This window comes from Perognathus longimembris, chromosome 4 (genome assembly GCF_023159225.1).
Source record: "Perognathus longimembris pacificus isolate PPM17 chromosome 4, ASM2315922v1, whole genome shotgun sequence".
Lineage (NCBI taxonomy): Eukaryota > Metazoa > Chordata > Mammalia > Rodentia > Heteromyidae > Perognathus > Perognathus longimembris.
In genome coordinates, this window is record NC_063164.1 from 67958294 (window position 1) to 67983777 (window position 25484).

A 25484-nucleotide genomic window follows, 5' to 3' on the forward strand; every position below is an offset into this window, starting at 1 on the left:
GCAAAGCAATGATAATTTGATTTAGGGACAGTAACTATGATGAAGGAGGTCACAAAATTTACATGATACTATTTAGACACTATCATCCCTAATAAAAACCATCTACAAAACCTATTTCTAATAAACATAGAAAGCAAACATAGTTTCTAAACTGACACTTTCATTTCCTCCAAAGAAAAAGAGGGAATTTTTAGTTTATGCTAGAAATGAGATATCCAAAGAAAGCTTATAAACTTCAGATATACGAAGATCATTATACCTCCTTCAGTGATACCTTAGACATTCAAATTTTTAATCCTTAATCCTTAGACTAATTGAAAAGGCAAATCATTGTGTTCACATATGTCTAAATATGAGATGCTTATTGAGTGTTCTTATTATCCTACCTCCTTGAAGTTATCAAAAGCTGATAAAATGATTTCATGGCCGCCTCTGACCAGACAAACAGCTGCCAACAACTCTAAAACAAGGGCTTTTGTCCTATCAAAACAAGAAACAAAGAGAAAAATACAAATCAGTGGAAATGCCATGATGAGTTAGCTACCCCTTCCTTCTGAGATGGATATAAGAATAAATGTTTCGCTATGTCTTTTTTAAAACCTTTACTAACTACAGTAGTTACATTAAAACACAATTTGAAACTTTCCTAATTTCTAAATATATATTTGTCCATAACAGCAAACATGGAAGGCATACTTGCCTCTACTTAATTTACAAATCATATACTAGTAAAACCAAATCATCAGATGATTCAACGCTTTTATACTGAGGAGCTAAAAACTTGAGACTATGTGGAAAGAACACTAATTAAGCTGTGATTTTGGAATAGGAGCTATTAGCCAGAAAATCAAAATAAATTAATGTTTTACATTTTAAATCTGCTCACTTACAGATGATCCAGAAAAATCCCTCACGACAATACAAGTTCCTATCATTTCTTCTTTCTATTCAGAAGATCTGGAAAGTGTTGGATTGCACCTGTACTAAAAAGAATTATTTTCTCTCACTCAAGAATACAAAACTCCATCTGAAATATTTTGGAAGGAGGATGTAGAGATGCATTCTAAATTTCCAAATATAATGTTGAGAAAGAAACAGCATTGTTTCTTCATTATAAGGCTATCTCATATTTCTTCTGGAATAAAAACTACTGCCAACTTCTTAACAAAGACTGGTCTGATACTCAACAATGTCAATAATCTTTAAAAAAAAAAAATTACTTCCCTGCAGTGTAGCGCAGGGATAAAAAGCCATGGCTATGTGGAACTTTAGTAAACTAAGGACGCTACTGCAGAGTTGTGAAAAGTTTCATCAAGGAAAAGTTTGAAAGAATATCATTCAATATTTAAATAAAACTTTACAGATTGCACTTCATTCCAAATCAAAATGTTTAACTTACAATCAGATTTTGTGAAGAATTACTAATTGTCAGATAATACCATTTGTAGAAAATTATCTGCTGGAAAGAAATTACACAATTGAAATGCAGAATATCTCATCTATATGGAAAACATATTAGAATCACCCAACAGCAATCGATGAGGACAGGCTCACAGAGATAATCTGTGAGGTGATTCATACTACATGATGCAGGCTTTTATAGAAAGCAAAATAGGAAAGGAAATCTGCACATACAATTATTTGTGATTCCTTTTCTTTTTGGTAGCTAAAGCTGTCTACATCAGGGGAGCAGCTGAATTACTGATTGTTTTAGTCAGCTTTCAGTATTAACTTTAGCTAAATCTTTTACTCCAAGTACCCCAGGTCTGGGCAAGCTTGTAAATTAGTCCTCTCCATCAAATTGAGCAGCAAGTATTCTAAGAATTAGCCTTGAAGGGAAAGAATGCTTACAAAGAATAAGGAAAGGCCAGTATTATCTTTGAATGTTCAAATCTGCTTCTGTGCAGAAATTTAATTAATTGACAAGAAAATATTATACACAGCCAAAATTATAGGCATTATATGTTTGAGTATGTGCGCATGACACAAACACACACACTGGTACTGGAGCTTGAACACAAGGGCTGGCTGTTGTACCTTAGCTTTTTCCACTCAACGTTAGTACTCTACCACTTGAGTCCTACTACCACTTCTGGCTTTTTGCTGATTAACTAGAGATAAGAGCCTCAGGGACTTTCCTGCCTGGGCTAGCTTTGAACTGTGTTTCTCAAATCTCAGCCTTTAAAGCTAAGATTATAGCTGCTAGCTACCAGCATCTGGCTGATAGCCAGAATTATTTCAGAAATAACCACACATATTCTAATTGGGGTTCTCTATTTCCCCAATGAGATTTAGACTTGCATATTACACAGAATACTTACCTGGGGTTCTTGTTGTTCAGGCTTAGTGCAATCTCATTGACAGCGTGTGGATGAGACATGACCATGTTGAAACCATACTGAAATGTGGAAACGAATAATAGCATTAGTAAGTAAGTTAAGATACTGTCAGTGTTGACTAAAAAGTAGAAATCTGGGTTGGAACATGGCTCAAAAGCCTAGAATTTCTTCCTCATCTGACTTATATAATCATAAATGCAGTTATGTCACAATATATTTCTGTCAAAAACTTCAAAATTATTGATGCATTTTGTATGTATAATATGAAAACAATACATTGAAGCCTATTGAAACTAATTTAAGAAGGAAGAGGTAAGATGAGGGGAAAGGATAGAAGGGGTATGATTGATTAGGATACATTGTATACCTATGTGGAAGTATCAGAATAACACCCCCCTTTATACAACTAATGTTTGCTAATAAAAAGTCTAATAAAAAGAGATATGATACATTTAAAAATGTCAAGAATGATGTCAATCATCAAGGGCATCTTGATCAATGGCATCTTCCCATTATTTATGAATGAGCTACATGGTTTCCTTATTAAAATAATGAAAGAATCCTACCCTAGCAAATCTCAGCTCTATGCTCATTAACTTACTTCAAAGACTAAGGAAAACAAAGTAGTGATTGATTCTCCAAGGTCCATTCCAGGTCAATTTACTCTGAATCTCAATGACAGACTGGCCTTGGAATCTGAATTTTGTCAAGTTTCCAGAGTTGACAATCATTGCATCCAGTCCCATCTGTGGACAATGCCTTTCAGCACCAAGGATCTAGAAAGTTGGCTTTGCTCTAAGATATAAAGCATGCTACTTCAGCCTTCTACAATGGAAGGAAGTCAACAACAGTTTCAGGAATCTTAATTCTGCTAAACTGAGGAACTATATGATATTCTAAACTAACTCAGCGTGTGATCTTATTTCTTCTTACATTGAGAAAGCATGTGTAACTTTTTAAAATCCTTTTTGGAAGAAAAGTTTTTCCTCTTCTCCGACATTAGTACCTCAGGACTACTTTGGACTCTCTTCTATCTACCCCTATTCATCTCGTTTCCAGGGAGATGTGATAAGGCCAACCTAGTCCATACAACAAGACTATATCTCAAAAAAAAAAAAAAAAACAGCCACAAAAACACTTCCTAAAACTATCATAACAATCCACTTACTCTACTTACATAGGCCTGTGTGTGGCTCACCTCTTCTTCCCAAAGATAAATTTTTCCAACCCTCCACTGAGTCCTTCATCTTGATCTCATTCCCTTTCACCTACTCAAGAACAGAAATTCCGGGCTGGGGATATGGCCTAGTGGCAAGAGCACTTGCCTCGTATACAGGAGGCCATGGGTTAAATTCCCCAGCACCACATATACAGAAAATGGCCAGAAGTGGCGCTGTGGCTCAAGAGGCAGAGTGCTAGCCTTGAGCAAAAAGAAGCCAGAGACAGTGCTCAGACCCTGAGTCCAAGCCCCAGGACTGGCCAAAAAAAAAAAACAAAAACAGAAATTCCCAATCCCCATCATTTTACTATCTTACAGATTTTTTCACCACCATTAGTATAAAAACATGAATCAAACTCTAAATGTTCTTAAAGAGCAACAAGGCCTCTCTTGACCTTGCAGCCTATGCCCAACTACTGCCTCTGCCTCTCATTTATCAACTATTCTTTATTTAAAAAAAAAATACTCCCCAATCCACAGGGAATCTGCTGCCTCCCCAGAGTATCCCTTCCTCCTATTTCTGCAGAAATAACTCCTATCAGGCGTTCACCTCAATCACTCCCCTCAAGCTATTCTCAAGCCTCCCTCTTCATAACATGACTTAGCAGCAGCAGTGTCTGACCAAGCTGAGCACTTCTTTCACCTTGAAGCATGCCATTTGTTCTCTCCTGCCTCTGTGGCCACTTCCCAGTTTCTCAGGCAGTTTTTCCTCTTCTCTGACATTAGTATCTCAGGACTATTTTGGACCTGTCTTTTCTATCTACCACTATTCATCTCATTTCCAGGTTTCCCCCTACCATTTATTCAGGATAACTACTCTTAAATTTTTATCTTCAACCTAGAACTCTGTCTTGACATACAGAAAGCTACATATCTCTATGTTTAAAAGCCCAAATGGAATTTATAAAAATGTCTCTCAAATCTGGTGCAGTCTTCCCTGTCTTAGTGGATTGCAACTCCATCTTACAAGTGCCCAGATGGAACCACACTCTGTTCCTTACCTTCTCCCTCAACACATACACAGTGCTGGTGCCTTTCCCATCAATGTAAGTGAGAAGCTGACCACCTTGGTCTTCTCCATCTCTATAATCCTGGTCCACATCACTATGGGTACTTACCAAAATTACTATGAATGGCTTCTTAATCACGCAAGTCAAGGGGGTCACAGTCAATGCAAATTACTAGTTTTCTACTCCTAACTTAGTCAATGTCTTTTCACTGGCCTGTAGAGTCCTACATAAGCAAGACAAGGGGTGACGTCTGTCTTTGTCTTTTACTCTTCTACTTCCTCATTGTAATCCACCAATCTGACCTCCTTTCCATGCTTAGAAAGACCAGACTTATTCACATCTTTGGGCCTCCTCTCTACCTAGAGTCTTCTTACCCTAATATCTTCTTAGTTCTCTGTTTCACATAGTTAGTGGTTTGTAAATGTTTTCTCCTTAGTGACACTTTCCTAGCTGGCCTAATTTAAACTGCATGCACAGTTGTGGCAATATTCCTATGTCCTTTTCACTTTTTCCACAGTACTTAGTAATAGTTCTCTGAGTTCAAGGTCTTCCTAGATTTGGAACGTAACTCTACCACATATTAGCTATGTGCTTTGGAAGACTTGCTTAAATTCTGTGTCACTGTTTCCTCATAATTAAAATGGGGAGTTGTAAGGTTCTCAAGAGTTTGTAGATCTAAGAGCACCAAATCTGTAAAATACACTATGTGTTATATGTTAGCTTCATTTCATTATTGTATGATCTACAAAACTATCTATTTTACCAATTTATTTGTGCATAATCATTTTCCTCTCTCTACAACGTTCTCTTGGGCACCTATTTATGTAAAGTTGTATTCATAGTATCTACAACAAACTGTCTGACAAAATCATCAAAATATTAACTGATTAAGAAAAGAACATTTACATACTTCATAAACTCAACCAGCACAATTATGCTGGGTTTTAACACTAATAAAGATGGTACCTATGCATATATTTTTAATTTCTCCTAGACGCATCTGTGGCATCCATATAAATGGGTCTCCAACCTGGTTCTTACATTTAATCCAATTATTTCTACTTTTCACCTGTTTCTATACATGGGACCTATCATTTCACATACTACATGTTTCAAGCTCTTACCTTCCACTGTGCCCATCCACAAGCTATGTTGTGTCTCAGATGAATCAGCATCTCAGCCACCAGAAGGTGGCACTTCTTAGGAAGTTTAGGAACAATGAGTCCAACAGGCAACAACTATTATTTCTTACCAATCACCAAACAACTCTGGAAACCATGGCCACCCTATGTGCCAGACAGCTCATTCCTGTGTTCTAAAGTTGATCCTTTATTGCCCACAACCCAGACGCAATGGTCACAAACATTTTCCAAGGTTTCTAGGCAAGTGTAGCATGGCAGAAAGAAAATGTCTTGTTTTAAAATAAATTATAAATGCAAATTAAAATACAAGGGCAATGAATTTAGTTTTAAGTACCAGAATAAGCCAGACCTTTTAGTAAAATATAGAATCTCCTAAAACACATAAATGTTTGAGATGAGATAATGAGACCTCAGATTGAATCATTTAGATTTTCTTCAAAACTGAAGCAAACACATACCTGATAATTCATGATGGCTCGTAAACACATGATGCAGACATGAACATCATCTTTCTTACTCACTAATCTTGAGTTTTTCAGTGTTCTTCTGCTTGGCAAAGTATTATATCTACAAATAAACAGAGAAACTGACAAAAATGATCCATTACTTAGGAGAGGTGCATACACTTAAAAAAATGGACACTATTCTCAAAAACACCACCACCAAAATCTATTGTGAGCCTCATTATATTTTGGGTTTTGTTCTGTGCTGGTCCTGGGGCTTGAACTAAGGGCCTGGGCTCTGTCCTTGAGTTTACTGCTTGAGCCACTTTGCTGCTTGAGCCACAGCTCCACTTCTGGCTTTTTTGGTGGTTAATTGGAGATAAAGAGTCTCATGGGGCTTTCCTCCCTGGTCTGGTTTCAAATCCTAATCCTCACATCTCAGCAGCCTGAGTAGCTAAGATTATAGGCCTGAATCACCAGCACCCAGCATGAATCCCCTTATAATTATGGAGACTGGTCACCACATTTTCAGATCAAGATACCCAAGATAATGACAGTGCACTCCTCTCATAACATGTAACAATTCAGACAATATGTGGCATTTAGTAATCATCCCTGGGACTTTGAGGGCCAAGCTAGATTTTCAAAGGTCATCTGAGGCACCATGAATGACTTTAGACTGCATTAGCTAGTAATAACTGAGGGGTTCAGGACCTTACCTCAAATCATTTGACATACTTTATAATCCCATCTTCCAATTATAGAACAATTCATCCTGTGATATTTATCCTAAAACCTTAATAACATGCAAATATCTCCATTTGCATATTATTTGCAATGTAACATGTTGCATGTAAAAAGGAATAATACATAAGAGCCTCTATACAAATTTCTGAACTATTCATTGGCTGGGAACAGAGACCTTCTCTCTTAACTCCAAGCTTGATATAAAAGTTCATTTCAAAAGTTGTAAATTGGGCTGGGGATATAGCCTAGTGGCAAGAGTGCCTGCCTCGGATACACGAGGCCCTAGGTTCGATTCCCCAGCACCACATATACAGAAAACGGCCAGAAGCGGCGCTGTGGCTCAAGTGGCAGAGTGCTAGCCTTGAGCAAAAAGAAGCCAAGGACAGTGCTCAGGCCCTGAGTCCAAGGCCCAGGACTGGCCAAAAAAAAAAAAAAAAGTTGTAAATTATATTCCTTACAGAGTCAATGTCAGGAATACTCTACACAGTCCCCAATAGCATTCCTTCTTCTTCAACTGAACTAATTACAAACTTTAAAGTAAAGTAGGACTAACATCAACAGCTTTCAAAAGTCTCCAAAGCACAGAGCAGGTGAAAACTAAATTGAGAAGTCTGTCTCAAATAGATCAGCTAAACAGTTATCTTAAATCCCACGTCCTATTCACAACCAACCAACAGAAGCAGCATAATTCTTTATATACACCTGCTAGTAAACCAACTCAGTTTTGAGAAAGTACTGCAGTAGGTCACTCCTGCCTCACCAAAGTTGATGTGTAAATATGAGTTTGCTTACAGGAGTTATAAGGTGAATTTTCTATCACACACACACACACACACACACACACACGAAATTTTAGTAGTGAAAGTCCTCAATCACTCTGTTCTCAAAAATCAAAGAAATTTGAGTTTAAGGCTTAGTAAAAGTCCAACTGCCATATCTGAAATCCAACCTTCAATTGTGTCACTTCACTGTAACCCCTGCCTGAGCATGAATGTGAACACCCTGCTTGGAGGTCATCCAGGTTTACACCTTAGTCCAGAGCTGAAGTGCCTCCTCTTCTGCATCTTTTGTAGTTTATTTTAATCACAGTTTGTGTTCCTTTAATGGAGTCAGTTATTAAGTAATGATAGTTTCCTTCCAAGGAGATAGATTTCCTTCTTTTTCAGGTGTGGAATAGGAGCAGAACGGAGTTTGAATTCAGGATCTCATGCTTGCTAGACATGCTACACTCTGAATTGTACTCATGACATGATTCATGGAACAGTAACCCCTCTGTAAATCAATTCTACAACAATAGAAAAGGAAAGAAAAGAAGATAAACCAGGGCTTTAGAGCATGGCATGAGATGCCTGTAGAGAGAGGAGTTTCCTGGAGGCACAAAAAAATGAACAAACAAACAAAAAGACAGCTGTTTCTTGTATTTTTGGAACTGGTCACATTTATAGGAAAAATGGGGGCTGGGAATATGGCTTAGTGGTAAAAGTGCTCACCTCGTATACATGAAGCCTTGCGTTCAAATCCTCAGCACCACATATATGGAAAAAGCAAGAAGTGGTAGAGTGCTAGCCTGGAGCAAAAAGAAGCCAGGGACAGTGTTCAGGCCCTGACTGTTCAAAAAGTAAAGGGAAAATGTAGGGAAAGGGTTATGTTGAGAAACCTACACCATCAGAGTTCTCAGGATGTGTTCTATATCGACTTCAAGAATTTCCTGCTACTTTCTTAAGTACTGAACTAACTTTGTAGCTGTCACGCTAGCATTTACAGATGAGGTCTTATCTGGGAAAAGCTGCCAATTAGGATTTACAAAGCTCTGTGATTTATGGGAGGATTGTGAAGCTAATTTAAAATCAAAATCAGTTAGTCTTTAGCTCTATTTCCTGCAGTTGGATGAGGAAATGTTACTCTTTTTTTATCTATTTCTCCTTATTTTAATCCTTACACTAAAATTAATAATTGCTGACACTTTAAAAACAAAGAACTCTAAACATTTGTGTTAGTTTCATGCCCATCTCAGCATGCGAAGTAATGTTAACTGAAGAACTCGTACATCAGTGTAAGTATGAGCAGTCTAAACAAAAACTAAGACACATTGGGGAATGTATTTGTGAAACTTATAGGATATGTCCTGTGTAATATTAGGTGACATCTGCCACCCGTCAGTTACTCATAAATGACAATGAATCTGCAAACAGGCGCACAGCCAGCATTTTAACCTACGTGGAGCCAGAAGCACCTGCTACGGGGAGGCATTTCTCTTTGAAACTTCTTCAGAATGACTGATTACTGAAGACATCCTACTGGCAAGCAAATCTCAATTTTTGATTCAGGCAGACAAAGTAAGGTGAGGCCAACAAAGAAAACCCTGAGAAGTTGTTCCATGGATTTAATTAACTACAGAATAGAGAAATTTCTCCTGCCAATTATATGCTTATTATGCCTAAATTGTTCAAAATGCTCAGTGAAGTTCTAGCTCCAATCAACACAAACGCACATGCACACGAGCACAACAAGTCCAGGTATAGTGATGAATACCTGTAATACCAGCTACTCATGAGGAAGAAACAGGAGGATTGAGAATTCAAGGCCTGCCTAGGCAAAAAGTAGCTCTGTCTCAAAACGAAATAAAAGCAAAAGAACTGGAAGTGGAAGAGCACTTGCTTTGCATGTATTAACTCCAGCAAAAGCAAAAAAAGAAAAAAATTACTAGGTAGTAAACATAAGAACTAGTGATAAGTTATGTGTCTGTAACATTCCTGAGTAGAGAAGAATAATCTATTCCTGAGTAAACGCTGGATGAATAACTCAGGGACCTCTATTTATATCTCTGATCACTTAGTCAGCACAAACAGGGAAACCACTTTCCACTCAGTGATGCCCTAATCAATAATAGGTATTCATCTGTTGGCACACATGCATGCATGCTAGTACTGGGGCTTGAACTCAGGGTTTGGACATGGTCCCTTAGCTTTTTCATCCAAGGCTGGTGCTCTATCACTTGAGCCACACCTTCACTTTTGGCTTTTTGCTGGTTAATTAGAGTTAAGAGTTTCACAGACTTTCCAATGTGAACTGGCTTTGAGCAGTGATCCTCCAATTTCATCTTCTCAAGTAGTAGCTAGGATTACAGGTAGAGGAGTCACTACCACTCAGCTAACCACATACATTCCTCTGTAGACATTTCAACAATCTGGGGAACTGCCAGGATAGCTCAGTGTTAAAATGAATGGTCAGCATGCTCAAGGTTCTGGGTTTGATCCTTGAAAATCTAGTCTGTGAGTATGTGTATGTCTAAAACTCTTTCAATGCTTCTATTATTCAAAGACTGCACATGAAGCAGAACTCTGAATATTTCCTGAGCTGGCCCAATGAGGCACTCCCAAATCCAGGCAAAAGCTTTCTTTCTATGTAATTTTCAGGCCAACAGTTGTCTACATCCTAATAACAAAAGAAAATAATAAACAAAAGAAAGAACACATATTTTCCCTTATAGAAAGTACTTTTAAACAATCTTTCAAACCACTAAGATATCAAACTAGTTATCTACCTATAAGCATAGTAATTAGAACCTCTTTGGAAGCCAATACAAGGGCTCAACCCAGCTGGAAGGCAACCTCAGTGGGCTATATCACATAATTTGGCAAAACTATGCTTGCCCTTTATGGTTCCAAAGTCTGGGCTAAAAGTACTTTAACCAAGACTTGGGGTTTTAGGTTTCCTCTCTCTTACTGTTCAGACATGACATCACTTGGGCATATTTTTCCTATCAATTAAACTCATAAAATACATGATGCCTACAAAATAAGCCAGAAACTTTTCTGACTGTTCCTATAGCCAAAAGAAACAGAGCTGAAACAGTTCAATTCAGATAGTCCAAATTAGGAGTCATGGAAATATGAGAAGTGGGAGGAGATGGAGTAAGACAGGAAAAAAAAATCTTAATTAAGTTTTTCTATTAAGTATTGAAAATTGGTTTGCCTATGTATTCTATTAGAGAGCCAGATAACAGCTAGATTAGTGCCTATAATCAAAGTTCTCAGTACACACTTCTTGGAGGACTTGGAAGATCGAGCTGTCAGCTAATGATATGAATAGAAAATCATTATTCGCTTGAATTCTTTGGACTTTTCATTATGTTCCCTTTGTCAAAAATGATATTTACTACTTAATGGCTAATTAAGCAGGATATATCCCCACACAAAAAAAAATATTCAAGGAAATCATCTTATTCCTGTGACCTTTAAGCCAAAATATCTCAACGTTCAAATTAAATTATTCCCTCTTTTCACAAACTTTGTGTAAATCATTGCCAATAAGCTACAATGACAATTGCACAGCCCGACTTTGAAAACATTACATCAGCTGGCTCTGCACGACCCCCAGCCAGATCCACGCAGTCCTTGTTTCTAAAAGAACCATACAGTCTTCCCACCCAGCCACTGCCACACTCTGTGAACCCCTCTCCATTCCCAGCCACTCCTCCAGGACTTCCTCCTTGGCATTTCATGTCTACACTAAGTCTCATCAGTCTCCTAGATTTGTTGTTTATGTTAGCCTCTAAATTTCTTTTTTTTTTTTTTACTTTTTTTTTTTTTTTGGCCAGTCCTGGGCCTTGGACTCAGGGCCTGAGCACTGTCCCTGGCTTCTTCCCGCTCAAGGCTAGCACTCTGCCACTTGAGCCACAGCGCCGCTTCTGGCCGTTTTCTGTATATGTGGTGCTGGGGAATCGAACCTAGGGCCTCGTGTATCCGAGGCAGGCACTCTTGCCACTAGGCTATATCCCCAGCCCCTAGCCTCTAAATTTCTACACTCATAGTTTTGGTTATATATACATGACATCTAACATATTTAGCATACAACAACATAAGAACAAAGATAAACATAGTTTTTCTCACTAAATACACCACAGCACAGTAGAAAGAATTTAAGAGGACTGTGATTATAAATCATGACTCTGTAACTTCTCTGGTATCTATTTTCCCCATCACAAAGTAGTGCTAAAAAGTACTAGAATGGTCCCCAAGATTTCATTAAATTATAATGGTGTAAGTATGAAAAAGTCCCCAATAAGCCCATCATATATTAATGTTATTTAATATACTTTGCTATATCTCTAGCACTTGGCAAGGTACCTCTCATATATTAAGCCAGACCCCAAAGGGGGCAGTTTGCTGTCATCTTCAGTACTGCTCTCAATCCTTTATAGTACATTTACTGGTCTACTGGTTCTCTTAAGAAATTGTTACCTCCATTTGAAAACATGAGGCAGGTCGCAGAGCCCATCATGTCCACAATCAGGAGCTCCATGCAACAGATGTCTAAAAATGTACTAGTCAGATAAGCCCCCCTCCCCCCATCTCTCTCCGTCATTTTCCCATTGGAAGAGAAATTAAAAAATGAGGTAGAGGAAGCCAGGTGTAGTGATACACACCTATAATCCCTAGTGGTAGAGACTGGGAGGACTGTAGTTCAAACTGTCACCCTACCTATGCAGGAAGCATAAATATGAAGGCAACAATCCAGGCTAGTTCAGGCAAAAAAATTTGAGACCCTTCCCAAGAAGGGATAAAGCATGGCTCAAATAGTAGATCACTTACCTAGTAAGCACAATGCCCTGTTCAAACCCCAGTACTGAAAAATATTTTGAAGACAGAAAAGGTCAAGTCCAGTCTTATCCTACTAGAAAATGCTTAACAAACCTGCTGGCATGGTGCATAGCTAAAGTAAATATAAATCTGTCATCCTTTTTGCTATCAGAATGATTACAGTAAGTTCGAACAGAAAACTTGGAATAAACTTTACCCTTGCACTAGAACAGGGGCTTGAATTTAGGGCCTTGAGCTCTGGCTGATTTTTCACTCAAGGCTAATGCTCTACCATCTGAGCCAGGCCTCCACTTCTGGCTTTTTGTTGATTGACTGGAGATTAGAATCTCTTGGATTTATCTAATCAGGCTGGCTCAGAACCAAGATTCTCAGATCTCAACCTGAAGAATAGCTAGGATTATAAGCCACGAGTGACTGCTCAACTGGCATTTTTTTTAATTAAGTCTAATAATATAAATCTAGACATCCTTAAATTTTTAAAATTACCTTCTCTTTCCTCTGAAATAGCAGAGCCTTGGTCCTTCTAAACCTGATGTGGACATGTATACACACACTGCACCATGTACTTGAGCTAAATTGGCAACCACATTGGCAGAATTCTATCTCAAATGAAGGCACACCAGTCTCAAGAGATAGCACAAATTGTGCATTTACTTCATTAGTATCAACACTTCCCTTCTGGACAAGATTCAAACATATGTAATCCAATATAATTCAAGAATCCAAGAATCCAATATAATTTAAGGGGTGTGAAATGTTACTAAAAGCTTGATAATCAATTTTTGTCATTAAAATAAAGACTGAAAGAGTAAACAAATATAGCAATGGTACGCACTGAACACTATGCTGAAAATGAACTTTACAACTTGTGTGAGGGAATGGAAGGAAAAACTGGAAGTGAGGGAAAGAATGACACTGTCCAAAAAGAAATGTACTCTTGGGCAGTGAATGTGGCTTAGTTTGATTCCTCATAAACAAAAAGAAACTAGAAGTGGCACTGTGGCTCAAGTGGTAGAGTGCTAGCCTTGAGTACAAGAAGCTCAGGGACAGTACCCAGGCCCCAGGTCTGGCAAAAAAAAAAAAAAACTATATATATATATATATATATATATATTATTCTTTCCCTGATTTGTGTAACTGTAACCCCTCTCTCTGTACATCACCATTCTGATAACAATTTTTAAAAAATCAATCAATGAACAAAAACTGAACATAAAGAAGAAAACACTATCATGACAATTTTATTAGAAAATCTTGTATTTTAGAACAGTATTTTTCCATTAATCAAGCCTCATTTATAAGGCATTTTTATATTTCCTGAAAGCTAATTTGTTCTTCTGAGTTAACCTAGTCATTTTTTGTCAAGAAATACTATATAACAATGTATGCTATAGAAATTGGAAAAAAAAAAAAGAGAGAACAGAAATGTAGATTCATATATAGAGACAATTACTAGTTAAACAAAGCTGCCAGAATAAGTTATGCCTACAGAGTGTGAATTCCTTTTTCTCTGGCAAAACAAAACTCTCTACATTAATAAAAATACAATATACCTTAAAAGTTCAAGTTTTTAAAATGAGGAATCATAATATGATACCATAGTGTCAGTGGGCTTTATCCCAAGACAGAGGATTGGGCTGAGCCACAGGGTTATCATATTCTAACATGGAGGGCAGTCAGAAGACCCTGCCACCATGCATTCTCAGCTCACTTGGGTGTCATTTCCACCCGTGACTTACGAGATGTTCCAGTTTGAAGCCTCATCATCAATGAAGCTGCTCCAGAGGCAGCAAGGGGAGAAGCCGCTCTGGTGGCATTTGAACTGAAGATATTCAGGCAGAGAAACCAATCTAGTGGTAGTGCCAAGAGAAGAACAAAACCAGAACATGAGGAGACCGTGAGACGAGAAAGGACAAAGTACAGAAGACAACCACAAATGAGAAGACAGGATGAAAAAGACAACAAAAAGAAAACCAGAGGGGGGAGGAAGGGGAAGGGAGGGAAGAAGGAAAGGAGGGAAGGGAGGGAGAGAGGAAGGGGAGAGAGGGGAGGGAGGGAGGGAGGGAGGGAGGGAGGGAGGGAGGGAGGGAGGGAGGGAGGGAGGGAGGGAGGGAGGGAGGGAGGGAGGGAGGGAACAGAGAAAGACAGGGGAGAAAAAGAAGAAGAGAGAAAATGTAAACAATCTTTAGGTATATGAAAAGCAACATGTACTTTATGCCTGTAATTGGATTGCTCTTTGCAGGAGTCACACACATACTATCCAATGACCAAGTACACAATTAGAACTCAGGCACAAATTCATGAACCATGAAGAGTTGCTTAAAATTAACAGTAGCAAAAATATTTTAAGTTTTAAGACAGTATGTGACATGAAAGCTACTGTTGTGTTGATTTTGCATTGTTAGAAAGCATGAAGCAGAAGTGAATGTGATTATAATGCTCCCTTCCTGGCCTTGAAAATGATGAAACACAGAACAGAAGAATGATGTGGTAATGGTTTCTTAGTCTGTTATCTTCAGGTCTACCTGCCAAGCAGCAACATCATATAGTTCCCGCCTTTCTCCAGGTGACATTTGTATCACACTTTTGACTGATCTTTCTGATTTAATATGAATTCTACTAGGTTCTCCCTTGAACCAACTGTGAAGCAAATTATACCATTCCTGCACCCCACCTTCTAGGTTCTAGGGTCACATCCCTCCCAAACCCTGGATCTGGGATATTTCCTATATTTTCCCAATTTGCTCAATTCTCCTGGAAATAATGTGCTCACAAGGAACAGTCTTTAATAGTTTCTAAAAAGACATAATGAATTATTAGTCAGAAAATGAACTGGTACAAGCTGGACAATATAGAATACTTCATAAATAAGAAATAATGAAACACCAAATTAAAATATACTTGGTAAATTAAATCCCTTGCACATAACTAAAGGTGGACTACTGGTGAGAATTTCCATTTGAGTACCAAAAGGACTGCACAATGCTTTGGGCACAATTAGCTGCCTTTCTCTTAACTTGCAAATCAGTTTGAATACTCATCTATCAACATGTAAAAGTAGGTAACATAAAAGGTTCTAAAGCTCTTGGCACATTGTAAATAACAGTACACGTTATTATTTCTGAATCAATTTATTCTATACTTGCTAGTACTTTTGGCATTTGTTAACAAGGAAAATCTGAATGGTTTATTGGAGGCCTCATATTCAAACATCAAGTCTTTCAGCAGAACTGAACTTCATTATAGAAATTTTTTTCTCAGTCATTTTCTTCTTTATTCAAAAGTTATTGAGCTACAAAATATGTTTTAATGCCCAATCTTATTTAATCTGTATAAAATTTTTGTAGCACAGTAATTGCTATTCCCCTTGAAAACATGAGAAAACTGAGGCCAGCTCATAAAACAGATTGTACAAGGTCACAGAAGGAAAGATGAACAAAACCATAACCAATTCAGAATCTTTTCTTGGATTTTGGTCCTTGTCTTTTTTTTTTAAGTTTTTATTATCGAGGTTACAGTTTCATATATTAGGTATTGGATACATTTCTTGTACTGTTTGTTATCTCGTCCCTCATTCTCCCTCCCCCTTCCCCTTTCCCTTCCCCGCCCCGCCATGAGTTCAGTTCATTTACATCAAACAGTTTTGCAAGTGTTGCTTTGGTAGTTGTCTTTTTTTACCCTGTGTCTCTCGATTTTGGTATTCCCTTTCAATTTCCTAGTTCTAATCCCTGTATACACAGTTTCCAATATACTCAGATAAGATACAGAGATAGTGTAGGTACAACCACAGGAAGGTGATACAAGAAGATCATCAATAATAGAAGCTACAGTTACACATGGCAAGTTGAAATTTTTTTCCATGACCAAAAACCTATGTTAAAGGGACAGAGGTAATTAAAGGCAATCAAATGCAAAAGTTCTGAAAGCCACATTATTCACTGACCGTAACTTGACACACAGACTCTATCACAATGACCCAAAATCCATGGTGATCTTAACCGTCAGAGAACTAATGTCACTTTGAAAATCAGTGAGAGAAAGTTTGTAAGCGTCAGGGAAAGAAGAACATTTAAAAAGAAGGGTCTTAAAAATTTGTATTAAACTCATGGCATCTTATTCTAGATGGTATCTCCACCTTCACTGGCGGCAGCATAGATTTACCCACCAACTTACTATTAATGCTGAGTGCAGTACCTAGCCAATTAGGAAAGCTCAAAAGAAACAAAAATAGAGAAAGTAGGGATTGGGGTTTGAACTCAGTCTTAACCTTTTCTAGGCAGGTGCTCTGCTAATTTGAGGTACTCCTCTAACCATTTTTACCTTCATCATTTTTCAGGGTTTTATGTTTCTGCCCAGGGCTAAGTTTGAACTACAATTCTATTAACTGTACCTTCCTCATAGCTAGTATGAAAGGCATGAATGACTATACTCCACTAACTGGTTGAAATAGAGTCTCAGTAACTCTTTGTCCAGGCTGGGCTCAAACTGTAAGCTTCCAGTTTCTACCTCTTAAGCAGCTAAAAAATATATATTCAAAGATCAAAGATGTGAGAAGATGAACCATCTGAGTATTACACTCATAAGTGACAAAGGCAGCCAATTCTACCCTTAGGAAGAAGGAACATTATAGGGAATCCTCAGGAGGAAACACCAAGGTGATAATTAAGCATGCCTAAGCAAAAGAACACTGACTAAAGATATTATATTAATTTAAAAACTCATCACTGAAGCATTCTGCATCTTTAAGAACATATCACACAGAACACACAAACTGAGTTACCAGAAGAGAAAAAGAGGACAGTAAACCAGTATGAAGGGCAACTAGGCTCAAGGTACTACCTCAAGGTGCTGCCCCTGGGCCAGAAACACCAGCACATCACGATGCCAACATCAACCCAGTTTCACAAACTTACCCACTGAAGCCTATTCTGAGGCATCACTCTGCAGAATTTTTCACCAACTGTGAAAAAACAAGATACAGTGCCTCTAGGAAACTCTTTATAGAGTACTGCTCACGGGAAGCGCCCTGGACCTCAGACAGAAATGTTCATTTAGAGTCCTGAAAAGTGTTGTGTGGCAAGAGGCACTGAGGCCACCTGGGACCAGCCAGGGCACCTTAGCTGAGCAGCCTTCCCACCAAAGGTACTTACCGCAACACGGAATGCCTTCCAGAGCGGGAAACACTGTTGCCTACGGGTGAGGGCAGGTTGCTCCCTCTGTGCAGGTCCTCGATGGATCGACTCCAGGGCTTTGATTTGTCCACCGAACTCTCTATTGTACTTTCCACACTTTCAAAGTCAAAACTGAAATGACAGGAGAATACCACGAAACACTTAAAATCTGACTGTCACACACATACATGGATGTACATAGCATACATTTCCAAGAACACATCTGCACCTCAATATGGGAAGTTTTTACAAAGAAAACTAAAGAAGTAATATATAAGAATCTCTATGGCCTCCACGTGGGCTTTCAAAACATCAAATAACAAATACATCGGCTGGCAAAAGAATCATGGGACAACAACAGTCAAAATTCAGTAGTGCTCTATTATTTGTATTTTTCCTGTGAGGCTTGCTAGCTTACCAATTACTAACATTGATATGTTGGAAGGGAGAAAAAAAAAACCTTACAGCTGTCTTCATTTTGCTTTAACAAGTCAATATGTTCAACATAGACTAATTTATTCCTACCCATCAATTTCCACTGAGTATTTTCTCCTAGTGTGTTGGCAAATGCACTTTTCCAACCATATGTGATACATTACTTGTGCAGTTATGGACTTGCTTTGATTTTGGAATCTCTCCTCAATGTGGTGTTCTTTAAGTAAGACTGCTGTTTCTCTGACATTTTTCAAGGTTATTACTCATGTTAACCAGGTTAGAATAAATGGCAAGTTATATTGCTCATTCTTGTACAGTTTTAGGAATGAAGTTTTTAAACAGGCAGGCCTCTGTGATCTATGTATACCCCCGAACTCCTACATGAAATCGTTAATTTTCCTTTCTTTAAAAAAAAAAAAACAAAAAAAAAAACGGGGCTGGGAATATGGCCTAGTGGCAAGAGAGCTCTCCTTGTATACATGAAGCCCTGGGTTCGATTCTCCAGCACCACATATCTAGAAAACGGCCAGAAGTGGTGCTGTGGCTCAAGTGGCAGAGTGCTAGCCTTGAGCAAAAAGGAAGCCAGGGACAGTGCTCAGGCCCTGAGTCCAAGCCCCAGGACTGCCCCCCCCCCCAAAAAAAAACTTTATATCAATCATTTCTACCCATAGATCCACCAGGCAACACCTGATCAGACAACAGAATACACAGACAGTATCAATAATTAATATCCTTTACAAGACTTTAGAATGTCTTGAAGAAAAAAATGCATACTAAAAACTACCTATGGCTTTTAAGATCTGCCAAAATAAAATACATCACCCCAGAAAAGCACATAATGCACTCTATCTGTTAAAAAACTAATCAAAGAGAAGAGGTGAATACCCAAAGACAGTACAAAGGTCTGGCCACAGACAATTTCCTTAAGACTTTAGATGCGAGAAGCAATGCAGATGACAAAGAGGCAGAATTCAGTATCGCAGAAAACTTGAAGGGCCCAAAATAGAAGCTCTCATTGAAACCGGAGAAGAAAAGTTGATGGGACATCCATCCCAAGATCACTCATGGCACCAGCATGCTCACTAGGTCTCTCCACAGTCAGCCATTAGGTACACATGCATTCTTCTCAGCTCATCCCCATCAGAGCCCAGCAGAAACAGGACACACCCACCTTAGTGAACACACACCCTTAGTTCTTTAAAGACAAGGGTGGAACCTAATGTCTCAGAGATGGGCTGGGAAATGGGTACATGTAAAGGAATCTCATTTTTTTTTTAAATCCATCCCTCTAGCTTCAAAATAAAAAGATAAATTATATGTCTCCATAAAATTTCTTACGCAGTTTGATCAAAACTAAAATAGACAGGGGCTGAAATAAAAGCTAATGCCATAAGCAAAGAAAACCAAAGGTTCAAGATTACAAAAGAAGTACTCTGAGTTCTGATCTACTGATTAACACAGTAGACTACTAGAATTTCTATACAGCACCTCAATCTTTCTCCACTGGTGCAAAGTAATCCCACTTTCATGTAGGGAAAGCACTGATTACAGCAAACATTCTCTTCTCAAGCATTGTTGCTAGTTATCTTTATTCTTCCCTCTACTCTATAAACAGTACTTTTGATTTTAAAATATGTAAAAGAGATGATTATTCTGTTTTGTCCTATAATATGAAGCATCAGAGAGATAAGTGAGCTTTGATGTAATGGAGACAGGAGAAAAATATCCATTACAGAACATGCTCTAAAAACTATGATTGTATTTGAGAAGACAATTTCTCAGGGGGATATGAACTTGTCCACTGGGCTTTACTTTTAATATGTTTCATGCAATAATTTGAGAAGTATCAAAACAGAAACCCATCAAGCCAATTTCAGTTAACAGTTTAGTTTCTGAATCTAAAAGCAAGAATAGTAGGGTTTTTTCCTCACAAATCATAGGGATTTTTTTTTTTTGGCCAGTCGTGGGCCTTGGACTCAGGGCCTGAGCACTGTCCCTGGCTTCTTCCCGCTCAAGGCTAGCACTCTGCCACTTGAGCCACAGCGCCGCTTCTGGCCGTTTTCTGTATATGTGGTGCTGGGGAATCGAACCTAGGGCCTCGTGTATCTGAGGCAGGCACTCTTGCCACTAGGCTATATCCCCAGCCCCTCATAGGGATTTTAATATCTGCTTAGGGCCTTAGGACTGTTTTGGATTGAGACAATAATATACAAAAACAAGTGACTCCTTTTAAAAAGAAGAGTAAAGGAGGAAGAATGAGAAAGAAAGAACTCTCCAGCATCTGGGCACAAACATGATTGAATGAAAATAAAAGCACAGTATTACTTTCCTTCAGTAGGCATGTACAAAACACTATCTGTGGATATTGGGATGTTTCTAATTAAAGGGCAAAATGTGGAAAAGAGAATGCCTAATTCAAATGTACTCTTTTCATTCCTGTTGTAAATACATCAGAATCTATGAAAATTGGATTTTATGAAATAAAAACAAAGTAAGTTTTTATTTTTCTTCTCTGCTCTATCTCAGTATTTTTCCTCCTTCAACTTGTGAGCAAGAAATCAAAATAATACAAATACATATCAAGGAAAAGGCAAGTTTACTCCTTACTCCAGAGCCACTATGTCACTATCCATGTCTGCAAACCTTGCCTGTGCAGTTAACCAGCATATAAATACACATATACATACAGACATCTTTTATTTTTCTTCACCTGAGTACTAGGGATTGAACTACAGGATCACGTATGCTAGCCAAGTGTTTTGTCCACCACTGACCTACAACATAGCTGTATCATTTTTTTAAACAGAAGCATCATAGCCGGGCAGCAGTGGCTTTGTGCCTGTAATCATAGCTACTCAGGAAACTAAGACATGTAGGACTGTTCAAAGCCAGCCTAGCACAAAGTCCTTAAGACCCTATATTTCTAAAACAAACAAACAAAATAAAACCAAACAGCCAAGAGCGGGGCTGGAGACATGGAGACATAACTCAAGTAGTAGAGCACTGAACTAAGCAAACCATGTGAATGTGAGGCCCTCAATTCAAACTCTAGTACAGAAAAAAAAATTTTAATTAAATTAAAAGATAGAGCAAGAATGTAGTTCAGTGATAAGAGTATGTGCTTCATTAGCATGTCCAAGGCCTTGGGTTCAATCTTCAGTACCTCAAACTTAATACAAAATAAAAACTAAAAAAGTATAAGGCATTCAGTCTTTTGTATCTCTCTCTCTTCTCAATTCTATAACTGCTAGAATATTCTACCCTACAAAGATGTGAAATATAAGCCCTCATGAAAGCACTTCTTTGGGGGAGTTAGGGGTTAAGCTCAGTGACAGAGTACTTGTCTAGTATGGACAAGGTCCTAGATTTGATCCCCAATGCATTTCTTTTATTTTAAAAAAAAAGAAAAAGAAAAAGAGTTCCTAAAGATTGATGGAATTCTACTTCATCCCCCAGGTGATTTTAACTCCTGTGTTTCATTTCTTCCCTAAATCCATTTCTAATCCCAATTATGTGATTTGTTTTTTGTAACAAAAACAGAAACAAAGCTCCTTAAACCCTGCACATCTGCTTGTGGGTTTCTGTTTGCAGTGCAGGGTATAATTTTACCACAGTGCTGCCTCTTCTATGACCATATGAAATCCAAATGCAAGCAAGTCAAGTTTTACTTACGTTACTGCGTACTGAGCAAATGACAGATATTCCACTAGAACATCAAGGCCTTTGTTTTCTTCATTCAAAAATTCTCTAACCCATCTGTGGAAGAGAAAATAATAATAATTGGAGACACTGATCATATGATCTGCCAAGGAAAGAACACAGTGGAAAATTTTAGTTTTCTACTAGAAACCTTCAGTGGCTAAACGGAAAATACAGAAGTCTTGGACTACTTCACCTGAGGTAAAGCTTTGAGAGCTGGTAGGAAACCACAACTTTTCAATATGTAAGAAGAATAAGGTGAGAAGAGTACACAATGTGCCACCTTTGTATTTTACTCCTCTGGAGACTTGAGAAAACCAATGAAAGAGTTCCTTTCAAAATGAACTTTCTAGATGTACTTTTTCTACCATAAATAGCACACAGCATGCTTATTGAGGGAGACTAGGCTGCACAGAGAATGAGGCTGACTGAGGAAATGATGCTATAGCCACTGAAATCCAGGCATGACTCCAAATCTATGCTCAACTCCTTGGCACACTCAGCTGAAGAAACCACTAAACCAGCCAATGAGAGGCCAGTAGTTATTGGGCTTCTGGAAATTCAATAGGGATAATGATTTGCTTAATTTTTTCCATGAATGCTAAAACCTTTTTAAAGGCTGCCGGCACTACAGCCTTTAAGTCATAACAACTTATATTGGAATGGTGCTTAATAGTTCCCTGAGAAGGGCTGGGAATATGGCCTAAAGGCAAGAGTGCTTGCCTCATATACATGAAACCCTGAGTTCAATTCCCCACCACTACATATATAAAAAATGGCCAGAAGTGGCACTGTGGCTCAAGTGACAGAGTGCTAGCCTTGAGCAAAAAGAAATCAGGGACAGTGCTCAGGCCCCTGAGTCCAAGGCCCAGCACTGGCAAAAACAAAAACAAAAAAAAGTTCCCTGAGAATAGCTGCATGTTTTTATTTGATCTTCAGAACAACTCTAATACAGACATAGCTAAAAGAACTTCTTTAGAGGCTGATTATAAACACCCACCACCCCATTTTACAGATTTCTACTGGAGACTTGATCTTCAAAAAAAAGGTGTGGTACCTGGCAAAAGTTTTACTTGGGATGAAACTCCACCAATTAAGTGAATAGGTAAGCTGTTGTCACTGAAATGGCACTACAGGGCACTGATCTATCAAATGCATTCCAAAGAGGTGACTTTCCTACATGAACACCATGGCAAAAAGTTGGTGGGCCAGGGATAGGGCAGATAATAGCCAGTTGTGCTGGCTATTAAAACAAAACAGTGGCTCTTGCCTCTAATCCTAGCTAGATCTGAGCATCTCAGCTCAGCCTGGGCAGTAAAGTCGGTGAGACTGTTCTCACCAATTAGGCACCAAAAACCAGAAGTGGAGCTGTGGCTCAAGTGATAGAGCACTAGCCTTGAACAAAAAAGGTCAAGGACAGTGCCCAGGGCCTGAGTTCAAACCCAATACCAACCTAAAAAAAAAATGTCCTATCATATCATGTGTCCTAAGGATAAGCAATCCTAGAGATCTATGTCTTCAGCAAAGAAAAGATGTTGTGTGCTCAGTGTCTACTTTCTTTTTTATTTGGGGAGTGTGGGAAGAATGGTATTATTAGGGGGTGGGGGTTGTTGTTTTCTTTATTTTTTGTCTTATCATCAAGCTCCGTCTTTCTTCTAGCCCTGCCATTTCCTGAGTAAACTAAAGTCGATAAGTACTTCCAGGTGACAAGGTAGGAAATTAGACATCTTGTCATTTCCCCTGAAGTATCCCAGACAGGGTTACCATAAGACATATACACTAAAAACAGCTGTGGATAAGCACTCAACATTTATAAAGATCCAAGAGCATGACACTGGCAAAGAGAACACCATCTGTTTGGTCTCACAAAGTGGCTTTGTTATGAGACCCAAATACAACAAACAGGGTTGTTTGCTGGTCAAGGTTGAAGTTTGCCAAACAGCCAGCCACACATGTGATCTTACAATATCCTATTCTAGATACTTTATTTTAATTACTCCCTGTACTCCTTAGTCTTGGGAGACAGAATATTTTTAAATGATGATAAATAAGAAGCTTAGAAATAGAAAATCTTTTCATTCTTATAACTGGCAGGAGACTTAAGAAAGACTGGAATTCACTATAAAGATTAGATGGCTACTGCTCTTTCAATCAGGTCCCTAAGTCATGCTTAGGCTTTCCCGATAATCTGGCCAATGAGCTATGACTGCACAATGTAAAATGGCTCTTGAAGATGGGGATCTTGTTAAGATGAAAAATAACCACAGAGGCCCACTTTTTTTCCATGGTGGTACCAGTTTCACATATTTCATCACAGGTGTCTACTAATGTAGAAGATGAGACAAATAGCCATTGAAGTTTCTTCTGCAGTCTCTGCATTCAGAGACTACAGATTCTTCAGGGCACGCTCAATCTTAGACACTGGCTCAGCTGCCAGCATCTCTATTTCACAAACTGTACAGGGAGCAAATGATCCAGATGTGGAACACATATACAGACAGCGAGAAGGAGAGGGAGAGTGGGGGGGGGGGGGGGAGAGAGAGAGAGAGACAGAGAAAGAGAGAGAGAGAGAGAGAGAGAGAGAAAGGCCAAAAAACAATGAGAGCAAATCTCTTGACTCAACACACAAATATTCATATATTCATGCAGGAATAAAGATTAATTGGCTTCTTTCACTTTACTTCAACACCCTTACCAATGGCCCATCGGAACTTGCTGTCTTTGAATAAAAGTTGCTTAAAGATAATTTTGAAAGTCACAGGACTGCTTCTTCAATCCTAAAACACTAGGTGGCACATAACATGCCTTGCTTCTGGGTTATTTTCATGCACAGTGAAGGAAACTTCTTTTTCTAAGCTACAAGATATTCCCTGGGCATTTTATGGTCCCTCTGCCATATAAGAAGAATGAGACATAAATCCTTCAGGATTGAGTACTATGACCCCTTGATCAATTAAATAATAAGGATATAAATTAGAAGAAAAGGCCAGCCCTAACTCTCCCCGACTCTTAGTCCCAACTCCTTCCCTGCTTGGGATATTATTCATGGAAGAGAAGAGAACTAAAACAGAAGAAGAAAAAAAAAAGAGAGAAGAGAAGAGTAAGGGGGAAAATACCTAAGTCAAAAAGGGACACCTTTTTAAGCAGTACTTTGAATCTAAATTAGTTAAAAGACTATGAATGCTTCATTTTGCAGACTTATGTACTTGATCATACAATAACTTTATTGTGTATTTAGGGATCCTGGAATAAATTATTTCAATTTTCATCTCTGTTCCCCCCACTCAGAATTTTTTATATGTTGCCAAGAAGCAATCAGTTTCAAATTGGGTGATTATAGGTTTGGAAAACAGCTAACTCTGGCAGCACACATTACTTCCCAAGTACCTCACAGATTCAAATGTAATCACCATATGCCACAAACTTGAATTTAAGTAAATTCCAAATCAGATGCTTATAAGATAGAAGAGACAGAAATAATGAAAAGTAACACTGAAAAATTGTATCCAAAGAAGGGTCTTAAGAACAAATGCTATTAATCCCTGCTGTACTACAGGCCACTCAAAGCTTTGTTGCAAAATTTAGCTTTCCTTGCCTTCCCAAGTTTTAGAAGCTAATTATCTTTGCATGGAAAATTAAGTTTTCAGGGATCCTTCTGGCTTTTAATTTCCATAAG

At 38.4% G+C, this 25484-nt stretch overlaps 1 protein-coding gene across 4 annotated transcripts in view; it reads right to left on the reverse strand.

Moving 5' to 3' along the window:
* The window catches only part of Fmnl2 (formin like 2), a 279290-nt gene that overhangs the window by 59321 nt on the left and 194485 nt on the right, over window positions 1-25484 (reverse strand). For all 4 annotated transcript variants that reach the window (XM_048345456.1, XM_048345458.1, XM_048345457.1 and 1 more), the window contains exons 5-9: window positions 21782-21865; window positions 17654-17806; window positions 6169-6277; window positions 2322-2398; window positions 387-480 (exon numbers count right to left, since the gene is read on the reverse strand). In XM_048345456.1, the coding sequence (XP_048201413.1) occupies window positions 387-480; window positions 2322-2398; window positions 6169-6277; window positions 17654-17806; window positions 21782-21865 (517 nt within the window). The remainder of the gene's footprint in view (window positions 1-386; window positions 481-2321; window positions 2399-6168; window positions 6278-17653; window positions 17807-21781; window positions 21866-25484) is intronic.